The sequence below is a fragment of the Rutilus rutilus genome (assembly GCF_951802725.1).
Source record: "Rutilus rutilus genome assembly, chromosome: 21".
In the NCBI taxonomy this organism is placed as follows: Eukaryota; Metazoa; Chordata; class Actinopteri; order Cypriniformes; family Leuciscidae; genus Rutilus; species Rutilus rutilus.
Genome location: NC_140226.1, coordinates 14,994,131 through 15,010,526, shown reverse-complemented (window position 1 = coordinate 15,010,526; position 16,396 = coordinate 14,994,131). Strand labels below are relative to the sequence as shown.

The following is a 16,396-nucleotide window of genomic DNA, read 5'->3' as shown; positions in this document are numbered from 1 at the left end:
ATATATATATATATATATATATTGTTTTGGTGATTTTCCTTTTATTGTGACAGGACAGTAGAGAGATGACAAAAAAACGAGGCGGGAAAGGTTCACGAGCCGGGACTCGAACTCGGGACGCCCGAGTGCAAAGGCGCTACATGTCGGCGCATTGACCACGAGGCCATTGACGCCGACGGCGGAGATATTTTTTTTAGCTAGGACATACAAATGAGGAAAGATTACTGCTATCTCTTTCCAGTTTCATTTAAATTCATGTTAAATTTAAATGCAAGCCTAAATAGCCTATAACTAATCAAATCGCACTATGTCACTATATCACCAAAAATCCGCTATCTCAAAATCAAACTCCTCTCACAAAAACCCACGAGGTCAAGATGCGTTGATTGCACTTTTATACAGATGTGCGACTGTGTGGTCTGTTCCCGACCGTGTCAATCAAACGCTGATTCGGCGGACCACACCTGATGAAACATAAGTGAAACACTTCGAGGCTTCGTTTGGCCATAGTCACGTGACATAGGTGTTTTGAATCACGCTTCGGATCAGTGTTTCGAAACATCTGCGCTTCGGGATCTCGCAAAGCTTCGGAACGACTGTTTCGCGTCAGCCATCCTTACACAGAGACCGTTTGGAAAAACTTGCACTTTGAAACCCGGTTTCAAAAGTTTGCGTTTTCAGGCACCCAAAATGCTGTTGCCGTGTAAACAAACGGCCAAAACGCATACAAAGTTGTACGTTTTTAGTTGAAAACAGTGTCGTGTAAAAAGCCCCAAAGTGTAACAGGAACAGACACCAAAACCAAATGTGATAACTGTTTGCAAATTTTTTGAGGAAATTCTCCTTTTAAATCTCATAAAATTAGCCCCATTCCCTTCATTGTGTCCGGAGTTGAGTTCATTTGTTCATGTTCAGAGTTTGTTTTTTACCTGTTTTTCCAGTTTTTTTCTTTATTTCCTAGTTAATCTTCTACCTGTTAATTAGTTCTGTCTTTCTCCATCCCCTTCGTTACTGATTGTGTTTGTTGAACTCAGGTGTGTCTTGTTTATCAGTCTCATTAGTTGTTCTTGTGTGCCTGTATTTAAACCTGAGTTTAGGCCTGTCTAGTTGTCTGTCGATGTTGCTATTTTGGATGGTTGTTCTGTTCCTGTTGAAGTTCTAAAGATTCCTGAGCATTTCTATTAGTTTGAGTTTATTTGTAATAAAGACTGCTGCACACAGATCCTGTTTCTTCTCTGCGGCAACCGGACTCGTGACACATTGTAAGTGCCTCACAGTATTATTTTTGCCTTTTTAAATAAAATGAGGGACGACTTGAAATTATAAAAAAAAAATATTTAAAAGATTTTTAAATCAATTGAGTTTAACTTTTGAACCTGGATAGTTTCTTTATTGTGCATATGGTTGTGATTTCATATTTATCATATGAGATTATCGATAACCCTGATAATGTTACAGTAAGGGAACGATAGGAAAGGATGAAAGGACAAAGAGTGCAGATACAGACACACACTGATATGAAAGTACATATACACATTCTCATACACATAGTAGACGTGACTACATATTCAAAACACGGCTCAGTTTTGTCACATTCATTTTGATACAACTCTTGTAGAACAAAGAGGAGATAAAAGAGGAAACGTGCAAGACAGCAGGGAAGGGAAGGCGGGCAGGAGACAGCGTTCTCATTCCAGCGAACACTTCCAAGTGTTGAGAATAATAAGGTCTGAAAAGCATTACTGAAAGAGTTCCACAGCTACGTCCAATCCTGACAGCCTTTCTTCTCAGCAAGCAAGTGACTAAGCCCTTGAATTTCAAACTGTTGCGGCTAGTAAAAAATTTGTGAGACGTGTCTCGCTGTAATTCATCAGAATTCAAAAACAAAAGTTAGTTTTAACTTGTCGTCCACTTGATGAATATGAGGCTTGTAGAAAGAAGGTATTACTAATTTTGGTCTGCAAACTTTTAAGGTGTGAAATTATTCTGCATTTCTATGCAGCTTTTACTGTGGACTTGACCAGGGAATATGCATGTCAAAGCACATCAATAATGTTTTTGTGTCATAGTCCTATTGGCCTGGAATGATTCAATGCAAACTTGAAGTGTAAACGTGCTAAAACAACTCAAAGGTCACACTAAGTCACAGTGAAGGGAAAAGTTCACTCCATTTCACCAAGACTTCCATCCTCCTTATTGGTTACTGTCATGAAAAACATAAGCTGCTTCAAAAATCACATACTTCCTTCCTATACAGGCGAAAAACAGTATGTGGCAACTAGTATGTCCAAATTCAAAGAACTCATAAAAGAGTAGGCAAAAATATGTATACGATAGACACTTTACTATCACATGAGGCCCCAGGAGAGGATTTGTGATTGGCAGTGAAGTGACGCAATTGACGCTGGTAGGTCACATGATCATGTCAACATGGGAGATGTAGTACGTCCGGATTACATTGATAGGGTACAATGGGGCTAGAGGCTCCACGGGGAAAAAGGCTCCCTTGGTTTAATTTCTCTAAACCACTAGATGACACAACTTGCCACAGCACTTTACAAAACATCCGCTTTTCAAGATGCACATGGAAATTTGTCTGATCCTTGATGCGATCGTGGGCAGCAACGCATAGTTTATTCTGTGCTAATTTGATCTAATATTTTATGTTTTTTTTAAATTAGGGCTGTAATCAACCAAAGAAAATCATGGTCGACTGAAGTCCTGAAATTTTCGACTAAAAATCGACTAAAAATTACGTTAGGAAAAAAAACGTTAAATTAATTAGCTGCGCAGTGCTTGGTAGCCTTGTTGTCCGCCTAAATGAATTATAAATAAACATAAAAACTAGTAGGCTATTTGCAGTAGCCTATATTAAATCGTTAAATTATATTATATTAAATTATTTTGCACTGAAATGACGTCTGTCGGCTCTGACAGCGTTGCGTCACGTGTACCTGCGCAATATCATAGCCTATGATTTCCGAAAATAGTACTATGTTGTCAACTAGTGATATCATCACAAGAACTTTTGAGGAATATGCACATAATTTAGACAATTGTTTTTGTCATATGTGTTATAATAACTGACAGACACTGTCATTTCAGCCGCTCTGTGGAGCTCAGCTTCGCGGCTGAGACACGAATAGACTATTAACTTTAAAAAAAATGCTGCCACACTGCCGATGTCTTTGTTGACATGGTAGAAGAGGACTGACTGACTATGAATTGAACGCTCTCACAATTAAATAAATAATATTCAGCAAACCTTCTAGTAGCCTACTTTCTTCAATCTGTCTCTCTTCTCCAGTGGGTTGGGCTAATCCAAAAGAAGTGAAAACAAGGGGGGTGTTCTGAAGACAGACTGTTACCTGTGAAACAGGGGTGCTCTGAAAACACCCCCATTAGCAATTAGTGCTTTCCACCTGATGAAATGAACGCGGCAAGAAATCGACCAATCAGAATTTTGGTCGAGCCAGAGCGTATCGACCAAATAATCGACTAATCGACTGGGAGATTACAGCCCTATTTAAAATGTTGTAGATTTAAGTAGCAAATGAGAATCGCTAATATTATTGAATATATTTTGAGACCAATGTCTTCTGAATGATTTTCAGTTTTGTTCGAGGTAAAGCAACAGTTTTTCAATAACTGAAGAATATGTAAAAGTATGGTAATTGGGGTAAAAGGCGCTCCTGCTGTTGGGGCGAAAGGCACAATAATTAACATGACAATAAACAGCCGGCTGACTTTTTTTTTCATTTGTTGACATGACATGGTTAGATTCAGATGTTAAATTATATATCAAGTTGGGTGTCCACCTAAGAGATAATCACCATTTTATAACGAAACCATCATATTTAAATATATATATATATTATATATATATATATATATAGTGATTATTTTGAACAAGTATTAACTTGGACATTATTAAAAACATATTTTAGCGAAAGTATTTGTATCAATAGTTTGTGCCTTTTGCCACTTTTATGATTTTTCACACAAAATCTGTTGCTCCATAAATGTTCAATACGAACATATATTTTATACACAATGGGAATAGTGAAAAGCAATTTTTTTTCTTAAAGTGTGACTTCAGCCCCATTGTACCATACTATATAGAACATACTTTTTAGCAGTCATAAATTACTTATTCAAAATAAGTACCTACTCAAGAGAATATGCTATTTTGGATACAGCTATTGACTTGTTCATTGTTAGTACATGTAACTCAAATGAGCAAATCAAGGGATTTGATGAGGAAAAGTATGATATTACTTTACAACCATTTAGCAACAACCGACTACCCCAGCAACCACCTAGCAACCTCCCAGAACACCCTTGTAACTGTACAGAACAACCTTGCAATCATCAAGCAACTTCCCAGAACTCCCCTACAATCACACAGAACACCCTGCATAGCAATGTGTTAAAACTGCATAACAATGTGCTAAAAAGGCAGTTTGAACATCTTGGCAACTGCAAACCATTGCCCTAGCAAAAAAACTAGCATCATGACGGTTTTCCAAAAATGAAAAAAAGTTATAATCACTAAGCCTCATTGAACCAATTTACCAACAGAAGCATTTCTAAATGCAGGCACAGCTTTCTACAGTCTTTGAACTTTAGAGGCGCTACTCAACATGAAGAGGCTGAAGAAAAAAAGAAAAGCGCAAAAGAGAGGAAAGAGGGGGGTTTATTTGGATCGTTTTTCATGGAGTGTCAAAAGGGCTTCCACAATCACCAAATCAATCCCGACCTACTGGTAACTGGGCGAGAGGTGAGAGGTGCTTATCTGTGAGAGAGTGTGAGAAAATAAAGGAGCGGAAGAGAGAGAGACAGAAAGAAAGAAAGGGGGAGAGAGAGCAATGATCAGTTTTGCAGTGAAACTGAAGAAGTAAATCTCACTGGTAATCCCTTATTAAATAGTTCTCAGAACTTCTCGGTCTTTGTGCTGTTCTGTGCTTGTCTTTTCCGTCAGTAAAAAGTCTGTTAAAAATCCAATAAGAGGCAGGATATGGACCACTTGTCACAGCGCTAATACACAGTTTCTCACTGCTTCCCAATAGAGAGGCTGCATCCTTTGAAGGCCGCTTTCGAAGGCCGATTATGTCACAGCGGCGCGACGAAGGCTGTCCCAATTCGAAGGCTCTTTCAAATATGGCTTCGAAATGCATCCTGAGCAATGAAGGATAAAACAATTGAATCCTTCGCGGCTTAGCCTTCCCCAGAATTCATTGTGCGCAGGTGACGACAGGATTCTTTTAGAGAAATTGCCAGATTTGTACAAATAAATTTGTAAAATAATTTAATACTTTTATTCAGCAAGGGTGCATTAAAGGGTTAGTTCACCCAAAAGTGAAAGTTCTGTCATTAATTACTCATCCTCATGTCGTTCCAAACCTGTAAGACCTTTGTCATCTCGGGAACAAAAATGAAGATATTTTTTTATAGAAATCTGAGAGCTATCTGACCTCCCCAATAGTATTCTCGTCGCTTCATAACATTACGGTTGAACTAGTCACATGTACTATTTTAACAATGGCTTTACTACATTTCTGGGCCTTGAAAGTGGTAATAACGTTGCTGTATATGGGGGGTCAGAAAGCTCTCAGATTTCATCAAAAATATCTTCATTTGTGTTCTGAAGATGATCGAAGGTCTTACAGGTTTGGAACGACATGAGGGTGAGTAATTAAAAACAGAATTTTCATTTTTGGGTGAACTAATCCTTTAAATGAAATGCACACATTTCGCATAATATTACAGAATGTTTGGATTTTATATAAATGCTGTTCTTCTGAACTTTGCATTAATCAAAGAATCCTAAAAAAAAAAAAAAAATTCTGCATATTAGTATGATCTTTAACATTAGAATATTAGAATCTAGTATCTTCCTGCATCAAATCAATATTTCATGCGTGTTTATTTTTTTTATTGATTTTCAATAAGTAGCCGTATTGTTTTAGCAAACTATATCCAAGAATCCATTCAATTCCTGAAGGCCATACACTGAATATCACCCTGAAGCACACCACTTTATGGACTTTAAACAGGATGCAAATGGCAGTTTCAACAGACTTCACATGCTACACAAGGCTACACATGCCCCCAATCTGTGTTTACACTGGCTTACAACTTATGACATGTTATGAAGTTTCTGGTAGACTTCAAAGAAAGCCATTTTGAAACTAAATGACCTCTGGGCTGACATGACTGACAATGTTCCAGTGATCGGCCTGTCAGCAATAAAAGACATAGTCCATAATCCTGCATCTAGACTAATATAAAGACTTATCTGCAAAATCTTCATCTCACAGAAACTTCAGAAGGCACAAGAACACAAACATCTAAAGATTTCTAACATTACCTTTGTACTTTAGAGTGCTAAAACTAAGTTTTAAATTACATCTAAGGATCCAAGTGAATCACTTCCACAAAATTAAACTGTTTTATTTGCCTGTCACTCCCTCAAACATTTTGGTTGCCAAGACCCTCAGACAAAATCCTCTGCTTTGGTGTCTCTCTAAATAGTTGCAATGGCAGTGCTAGAAAACAAACCGAGAGCAATTGATTCCAATGCTCGTTCAGCACCAGATTAGCTTTTGTTAGGAAAACAAGGAGCAAAATCTAAAAAAGAAATGGAGCTGGCATGCACCTTTCTTGTTCTGCCTTCGTTAAACCCATTTCACATCCATCTGTATCTTAAAAAGGATTATTTAGCCTTAATAACTTCTTTTTGCTTTGTAAAAACTTCCTCTAAAACTGCTAATTATATCAAGCTAGCACCTTAGATCTAACTGATGTTTCAATAGCTATGCAACAGACAGGGCCTTGACAACCAGAAGAAAACTTTGCTTTAGTGTTTAATGGCATATCTGAGAAAGTAGCATAGCGGAGGGCGCAGTACGCGCAAACTGTAAACGCACGTCAGTGTTTGCTAGCACTTCTGAGCTCAGCAGATGTCCCTCCTACAAATGTGGCAGCCTTTGCAGGTGTATCGCTGCCGCCTCCCCACGCGTCAGATAATATCACAGCCACAAAAGAGTTTACAAAACACACAGCTAACTGCCAATTATACCGAACAAGCCGCTGCCTGCGCGGCACCTCTATGCTTTTCGAGAGGGTGTGTTATGATTTTTTTCTGTCATGTAAGCATGTTTAAGCATGAGGGTGATGATGTATAACCAACTATATATAACTAGGCACTCATTCGCATGCATCAGATACTCATTACGGTGCAAGGGTTTATGTAACTAATCGCAAAAAAAAGCTAAATAATGATCAGGCTGTGAGTGAGTAGCTCTGTTGTGGTACTGTAGGAAGTGGATGTCTGCTGGGCACTGGACTGTCACACTCGCACCTCATATGAAAAACATATTCATAATAACGGCTCTCGTACCGCACTTCCATTAGTGTGCCGCTTTAAATGCCACCAGGTTAATTGAATCTCTGATTACTGTGATTCACATGCGTGAGCCTCATCAAAAGAAATACATGTGGAGAGATTCAAGCACATACTAAGCAGAGATTAGAGCAAGGAAATCAGGAACATTTCGGGATAAGAATATCAAGTATATCAGGACGATGAGCCATGCGCTGTGAAATAAACCAAGCCATCGGTCAATGTCTCTAGAGTTTGGTGAGAATTAATTTCCAGTCAAATTAAATATAGATCACATCTTAGGTGCACTGAATACGAATTCATTGAGGTGTCTAAAAAACGCTTCTGGTCATGTCAATAAGTCAACCACTTGTATCAGTGGGCCACAGTAGCCATTAGGTCAACACTTTTATCAACACTTGAAAGTGGGTAAGTTTCATAAAAACAGCAACATTTTGAACAAAAAAGCTGAGGAATTCATATTTTTGTCAAAGACAATGTGCATAAGCAATGCTTTTACTGCTTGTCTCTGCTTTTCCTTTGCCTGTGTTTGATCTGGATATTCTGTACTCTTTCATAAGATATATAATAGCGCCCCCCCCCCCCCCCCCCCCCCCATCGTACAACAGTGAAAACACTGAAAGCCGGAAAATTCCATCAATGAAGAGAAAGCGTTGTCTCATAAATGCTTGACTAATCACAACACTAGCCCAACCAACCAATCAGAGGACATTGCACTTTTCAGAAATAGGGGCTTCATAGAGACAGGAACTAAACAGTGTGTTACTGACAGACTCAACCTAAGAGTTTCCCTTTAAACTGAATAAAATTGTTAAGAGGAGGACTGGTTCAATAGTGTAAACTGCGACTAACTGCGACCATGAACCAGGCATGTTGAGTCATGGCGAGCATTTGAGAAATTCTGATTCTGCATAACTTCCTGTCCTCTATCCAAAAAAAGCAGCAAAAGTCAAATGCAACAAATAGGAAGTCTATTACCCTTTAAACACTACTAAATGCAGTTGACTAATAAACTAAAAACAATGTAACTGTTATCGTGACATTTACTCTCAAAGTGCTGGGTCCAAGATAAAGAGGAAAAGTGCATCCAATCCTCTGCCTGCTGAGGATAATGAGTGTAATAAGGCATTTCATTGCAGCCATTATTAAAATAAGCAAAGAAACAGCCACAAGGTCTAGTTTTAAAAGGCTTGCTTTCATAGATTCAACTTTAAAAGGGTTCTGTGTACAGAGCAATTAATTTTTAGGAAAGCAATAACCCTGTATGAAACACGTTATCTTCTAATGGTGGAATATCTTATACACTACTGTTTAAAAGTTTAGGGTCAGTAAGTTTTTTCTTTTTAAGAAATTAATACTTTTATTCAGCAAGGATAACATGTTACATGTTACATGTATAACATATAACATGTTATACATGTATACAGTTGATCAAAAGTGACAGTAAAGACATTTGTAATGCTACAAAAAAATTACATTTCAAACAAATGCTGTTCTTTTGAACTTTCGTTTCATCAAAGAATCAGAATCGGCAGTGCTTAATTTCACAATAAAAATATTTTTTACTGTATTTTTGATCAAATAAATGTAGCCTTAGTTTAAATTTCTTAGTTAAAATGTTTCTATTTTAAGTAAAAAAAAAACATTTTATTTCTCCTTAAATTAAATTAATATTTTTTTTATTAATTGATTTATTTATATACTTAGAATTTTTATAAACTAAAGTCACATATTAAATGTTACTTTAAAAATCTTCATTTTATTTCCCAAACTATTACATTTGATTTTACATTTGATAAACATTATGTAGTAGCCTTTTCTGAAATAAGAAAACGGAGGGGAAAAGTGTTACCATACAGGGTTAAGGAACAAAGTTCAGGCCAGGACATTTACAATTACCAGTGAATCTTTTGTCTAATTTTTATCCATTTCATTTTCTTTGGATACTTCACACTTCTGTTTGTTCAGCAATGGGGGAAAAGACTTGTATGTCAGAACTGAAAAAAAAAGAAAAAAAAATCTCTGGGTATTACAGAATGAGGCCGAGAGGTAACAACTGAAAGGCTGGCAGGATCCAAATACCACATTGAAAAGAGGTGAGGAAAATCAGTCTCAGATTTGAAGCAGCTCTTTTTAAACCAGGGCAAACAAACCAAATAAACACCCACTCAGCTAATTCCTATAGGAGCTAGCCAGGTACATGAATGTGTGCCTTTTGTTGAAGGAAAGGCTCATCTAAATAGCATGCAAATAAACCAAGATCCCTTCTTGTAGTAGAACTGATGCGGGTAAAAAAAAAATAAAGAGCACTTGTCAGTAGAACCAAAGACACATTAGGGACAAGAGAGATGGTTCACAGCATGTAAATACGGTAAGACACGCCACTCTACCTTGTAGTAGGACTCCCTTGTTTTTTCTGTAAAAGGGACTTCCTGGCCATATTGGAGGACTGGACATACTGTAAAGAAAACACAGCGGAGAGAATGATGAGAAAGTGACACGAACAGATGACGTACAACTGACAGATGGACTGCAATCCTGAAAAGACATTTTAAGAGATGAACAGTGCCAAATGAGAGAGTGAGTAAGGGGCTGTTCACAAAAACGAGTTTTTCTATTCCAACGCGGTACTTTTCCATTGTTTTTCTACGTAAACACGTGCTAGACGGACGTGCAAAGCGCATCTTGTGCCTTTTGCAGCGTCTCGCGCATGACAAGGCGTTTCTAAAAATGCGTTCAAGTTAAAATCAGTTTAACTTTTTAAAAAGTGTGTTTCGAGACCTTGGTTTTTTTCCCCATTCCACAGCTCGCGTCTAAGTGTGTGTGAACGAGCACTGAGACAGACAGAAAGAGCACATGTACAGTAAACATATCCACAAATATTCACCATGGTGAACTGACAATTTTTATGTTAATACTGTAAATTATCAAGTTATGGGATCATGTTATCACAGCTTTACGTTAATAACATTAACTGATACAACTAGAGAGGTGCAAAACACATGTTTTCAAACTGCACTTAGCACAAAATACTTCAAAACACAACTTTTCCAAGAGGGTATACTGTTTTTTGTTTGTTTGTTTTTTAGCAAGAGCAGCTAGTAACAGCTAAAGCTAATTGAATCATCACTGTAAAAAAAAATAACTTTTTATTAAAAAGCTTTTGGTGCAATGGCCTAAACGGTGCTTTTTTAAGGGCACTTCAACTGCCCCCCCTAAACGCACAATGAGAAATCTCCAAAATATATACAAAAGAGTTTTCAGCAAACAGCTGCTGACCAAGTAAACAAAACATGGAGGCCTATACAATATTGAGACGTGACTATGCAGCAACATAGTCATTATATCCTTTTTCAAATTGAGCCCTCGTAGTTTTAATCATTACTTTCTCCTGGTGAGATGACAGGGCGGCTCAGGTGATCGTGCAGCAGACTTCAGTACACAGTCGCACAGCAGGAAACCCTTCAGCTGAATTACACACTCCCGATTGGTTGTGCAACTTTTTTTTTTTTTTTTTTTGCACAAATGAACTGAACAAACAGAAGAACTTTGTCAGCGCTCTGTGATGTCACTCAGACAGGAAAATTAGATGTTTATTTCTTGTTTATTTATATTACTGGTTTTGTAAAACGCCTGGAAATGGACATTGGAATATGCCTGTGATGAACAGGGAAAAAAACTGGTGCTGTGCTGGCTGTCAGAAATACAATCAGACTTCAGGATTTCTCACATATGAAAGCTATTGATTTTTCTTGGAAATCATGGACATTCTTTGGAGAGGAAGGTCAACGGGTCCTTTTCGAAAATAAGTGAAGGTATGAGGCAGGATGTGTGAGGCAGTATCTGAGAAGAATGTAAGGAACAACAGTCATGTCAGGGTTACTATAACAAAACAACATCATACTCAGATTCCTGTATCTCATGAAAAAAAAAGATGAACCGATTAGAAAATTTGTTTAAATATATATATATATATATATATATATATATATATATATATTAATATAATAAAATGAAACATATATAATAAATGTAGTACTTAATTTGAATGAAATTTAATCATTATTATATTAATATAAAATGTTAAGCATAAATATAAATATTACATTACTTGATATATATAATCAATATATTATAGTATAATATAATTTATCAATAAATGAATTTTATTACCAAGTATTTTATTATTACATTTATTCATTTGTTGATATTTTATTTAAATGAAAAAAAAAATGTAATATTTACATAATATAATAAATATAAAAATAATTAAAAACAAATAATCTAAATAAATAAAAGATAAATGACAAGTGATGCAACAGTATAAAAAACTGTAACAAGTAACAGATGGCGATCAAATGTGCTACTTGAGGACGTTTGTGAAAGATATGAGGCCAAATATGATCAAAGTTCCCAAATTCAGTCATGAATTTTCTCTTTATCTTTTTCATCTTCTCTAATGCAATATTTTTCCCTGAGCCATGATTTTTCATGCTTCATACTGTTCGCATCCCAAACATTGATCATTTGTGACAGCAAATTTTAATTTCCCGACCTTTTTGTTTGGGATATGTGAAGTATTTGAGAATGCTTTCCCATTTAGCAGGTCCCACAGAGTTTAGAAACGGTTTAACCATGTCTCTGTTTTCTGACAGTTCCTTCTGATCTAAATATTTTTCGCTTCAAAGGTTACAAAATATTTTTTTTTCCCGTGGATTAGCTGCTCAGTTACTATCAATTATCCGCTTGTGTACGATTCCTCCTCCGTCTCGATGTTCACTGTGAGCTTCACAAATCTAATCAGAAGCAGTCTAATCTTCAATTTAGCCCTCGATCCACTTTCTGCCTCCCTGTAGATTCAGTATGTGCAGACATTGGCTCTGTCATCTTCCCCTTCTTAATCTTCTTAGAGTATATTAACTAATTGAGAATTAGAACAAACAGAGGTGGCACGGGGCTTTGAGCACATTTGTCTACATGGTGTACTTAAAAGCCCGGGCTTGCGGGTTGACGGGGCTGTTTTGGCTCTGGACCTCTTCCGATGAAGGAGCGCTCTATGGTGCGTGGCATCTCTGAGCACCGGGAGGCCGTGTGCCAAAGCGAATAAACACTGCACTGCCACTTCACATTTGCTAATCTCCACAGTGCTGTCAGACTTCAGGTATCTGCCCTGACAATTGAGGATAATTTAGTGCGAGAAGTAATGGAACCTCTCTATTTCTTTACGGATCCATTAATTACAGTGTTCCGTCAGAATGTGTTTGATTTTTTTTTCCTTCTTTTTTCCCCGTTGAGAGTGATTAAAACATATCTCAGCACAGCTCAGACACAGCTTGAGATGAACATCTTCATTAGCATACTAGTCGCCTAGCAACTGAAACATCTCTAACTTTCAACTTTGAGATTTTTTTCACTAACCTTACACCTGAGGACAGCATGCAGTCATTACTAATGTACAGGATGCACCAGTTCTGATCCATTTATCCCCTAAATAAAAAACCCCAGAAGAGCACCATCTCTTAATAATTCCAATAAACGAGACTAGTATCCGAACAGTATAAAAACATTCACACCACATAAACTTATAATCATTAAAAAAGACCACTGTGAATTTAATTGCTGATTAAAATATTTGAGTTGGACACTTTGAAAACTGAGTCGAAAGGGCAGGATTTATTAATATGTCATATTAAACATAATTATAAATAATTAATTATATTATATTTTAAATAGTAATATTTCAATATTTATTAATGTACCTATGATACTCAATGTATTTATTATTAATACATATTTTATATAAAAAATAAATATTATTATTTCACTATTGTTATTATTATTTGTATTATTTTGTTGTTCCATTTTCTTTAGTCTTTTTCTTTTGCTCTTTCTAAAGCATTTATTCTTTTGAAATGATTTCGTAAAAAAAAAAAAAAAAAAAAAAAAGATATATATTAGGCTAGCCTACATATAAATAAAAACTGTACATTTAAAAATAAACAAAAATTTGATAATTTATGTCTTGCAAGAGCACCTGAACTGTAATGAATAATGGTATAATTTTGGTGTAACTCATTTAATTTCATTTTATTTATGCCGACAGTCAAAATTCTGGCTACATGAAACTACTGCATATATTTATGCTTATATGCGTCACAGTCTCACTGAGGTAGGACTTTGTTTTCAGTTTTGTTGAGTTAGTTGTCATGGTTTCTGATTAGTTCTCATTTAGTTCAGGTGTGTGCATTTCATTAGCCTTGTTTGTATGTGTATTTAAGTCCTCTGTGTCTATTTATATGCTGTCAAGTGCTTGTGTTCAAAGCTGTTCTCTCTGTTTGGATTTATTTTGGATTTATCTGCCTGTGGATTTATTAAAGATTACCTTTGCCTTCATCATCGTGTTCGTGAGTGTCCTACAACACTCATTGTCACATTGTGACAATATGCTTATAAGACGAAAACAAAGCGTACAGTATCTAAGTACAGTACCAAACATAGACAAAACATAGGCTTCAGATAAATGAGACCTAACTCTTTTGTGGATTGAAACAGTTATAGGCATAGCACAACCTGAAGGTATTCATGCACCATGCTGCTGACACAGGCACAAAGAGACTGTTGGCTGAGGAAGGGGCCAGATCCCTGCGGGGCTGGGTTCACCATGCCATGTCTCCCTCTTTCGGTTTCTCCTTCCATCCCTTTAGCAGTCAAGACCAGTGTTTGTACTTCTAATGCACATATGCTTTGTATCGGGTTACAGCTACGGTATGTGTTGCCATGGACACAGCATGCCTCATGATAGACGACCCAGGTCCTTTTTTAATCAGCTGTAAGAACCCAAAAAAATAAAAGCGGGAAAGCTTTTATGATATTACGTTATTTATATGTTATTATGTGCCCTCCACTCTGAACATAATAAAAAGAAATGAGATCTCCTGCTGCAATTATTTGGCCCATGGTTTCGCCAGTAAAATTTAACACATTCAAAGGAGTGAACAATCAAACTGCTGGTGATGGAATTTGAGCCCATGAGCCCTAATATAGCCTTGCATCAAGCGCCTCTTGTTCTTGAGTAAAGGAACCATTACTGTTCCTCATATAGGAGTTTGTTCAAATCATTAACACTAAGTATTCAACTTAGACGCAGAACATCTGTGCTACGGACATTAATGATTCCTCAAATCATACACCTTGTTGAGAAGAGGTGTGCTACTATTTTTCTAAGCATTCTGGTACATTACATTCTGGTAGAAGTACATTAAAGGACTAAGGGGTGTAGCTACTTTTTTGGGGACAGCAAGAACCCACCAAGAAACCACCCAGAACACCCTAACAACGCCATGGTTTCAACTCTAAACATTATTTCTGCTTGCCCGGTCATACCAGCAGTTTAGACTTCCACCCACATTTTCACTGGCTCCAACACACAAAAAAAGTAATTTTCTGTATGAATTTGAATTCATTTAACTATAAAAATATTTAAAATTTATATTATATAATTATTTCAAATAAAATGCACAATACATTTACAAATTACGTTTACATTATTTTATTTATTTTGATTTATTATGTAATCTATTTCAAAATTATTTTATGTAGGCTATGTATATAAATACATAAATTAATTTTATACAAATAATAATAATAATAATAATAATGATGAAATTTACATTAAAAAAATTCCAGTTAGTTTTGCACGGGCAAGCACCACTCATTTTCTTCAGAACATGTAAAAAAATCTATATAAAACCTGTTGTATAACAGCACTTGAAGGGTGAAGGGGGATGGGGTTACATCAGGGTACAGGACCTGGAACAGTGTAGAGCCGCTACCTCAGCCTGCATATGCATATCCCGGTAATCTAAGCGGAAACGACCCCAACCGGCTCCCGCGGAACCTCTTTGAACCTGCTCTGTGGGAACGTGGCTCACTCCTTCAGCTGAAATGCCTTTTAATGAAATGTTAACGGCAGTTAGGAGAGCCCAAAACCTGTTTCTTCAAGGCTCTGATGGGGCGGCTACGACCGTCGGAGCATTTTCAAAAATGTTAACATCAATAAGGGCACGGCACTCTTTTGCCCTTGCTGGATGTTTGAATGTAAAACACATGTGCCACCGGCTGGAGTCTTGCTGGGTATATACCCCATCTATTTTTAATCCCGTGCGCTCTGTCTGTTTGCTCTGCTAATGCAAACACTCGCACCTTTCAAGAAACAGCCGCTTTCTCCATCTCCATCAAGAGCAGGCAGGTTATTCATTTTTAAACAAAGCTTACCTCCTTTCGCTTGATTCTATAATCTCGTTTCAAATCCTATCGCCCACAACACTTTCCTTTTACCCCTACAATCGCAATCCTCTTTAACTAATCTAAAGTCTAATTGGTGCCAGCACCGGTTCTCCCCTGTAGGTTACTTCTTGCCTTGAGGTTTTTAACTTTTGTTCCTGTGAAATCTGAAGCTGCTCTCGCCCGGGATCATGGCTCACAATGGAGGCTTTTTCAGGGCCAGAGGGTTGTAAACACTGCACACAATTACTGGAAGGAATTTCAGAGCAGAAAAGTGATCAGTTGACTTAACTTAAAAAAAAAAAAAAGTGAGGGAAACATGTTACCTTAAAATTAATAAGTAATAAACTTCATGCGTAATTGAAAAAATTAAGTTATGTGAACTTGACCATTCCACATAACTTAATTTGTTCAATTACACATGAAGTTTATTACTTAATAATTTTAAGGCAAAGGGTTTCCTCACTTTTTTTAAGTTAAGCCAACTGATCACTTTTTACCGTGAAAGGTGGAAGAACCTGAAAACATATTTGATAGAGCAAAATCAGTGTAGAACATATTGCATAATATGAGGATAATTATGCCTTATTTTGACTACATCACTGAAATAAAGGTTCTTTATTGGCATCAATGGTTCCATGAAGAACCTTTAACAACCATGGATTCTTTCCATTGCACAAAGGCTTCTTTTCAAATGGCAAAAAAGGT

General features: G+C 36.7%; 2 protein-coding genes across 8 annotated transcripts in view; one reads left to right on the top strand and one right to left on the bottom strand.

Moving 5' to 3' along the window:
• nrxn3a (neurexin 3a) overlaps positions 1 to 16,396 on the top strand; it is a 759,351-nt gene that overhangs the window by 424,877 nt on the left and 318,078 nt on the right. The window lies entirely within an intron of this gene.
• foxn3 (forkhead box N3) overlaps positions 1 to 16,396 on the bottom strand; it is a 97,598-nt gene that overhangs the window by 25,620 nt on the left and 55,582 nt on the right. For all 7 annotated transcript variants that reach the window (XM_084392762.1, XM_084392768.1, XM_084392767.1 and 4 more), the window contains one exon: positions 9,796 to 9,863. In XM_084392762.1, coding sequence (XP_084248888.1) covers positions 9,796 to 9,863 — 68 coding nt within the window. The remainder of the gene's footprint in view (positions 1 to 9,795; positions 9,864 to 16,396) is intronic.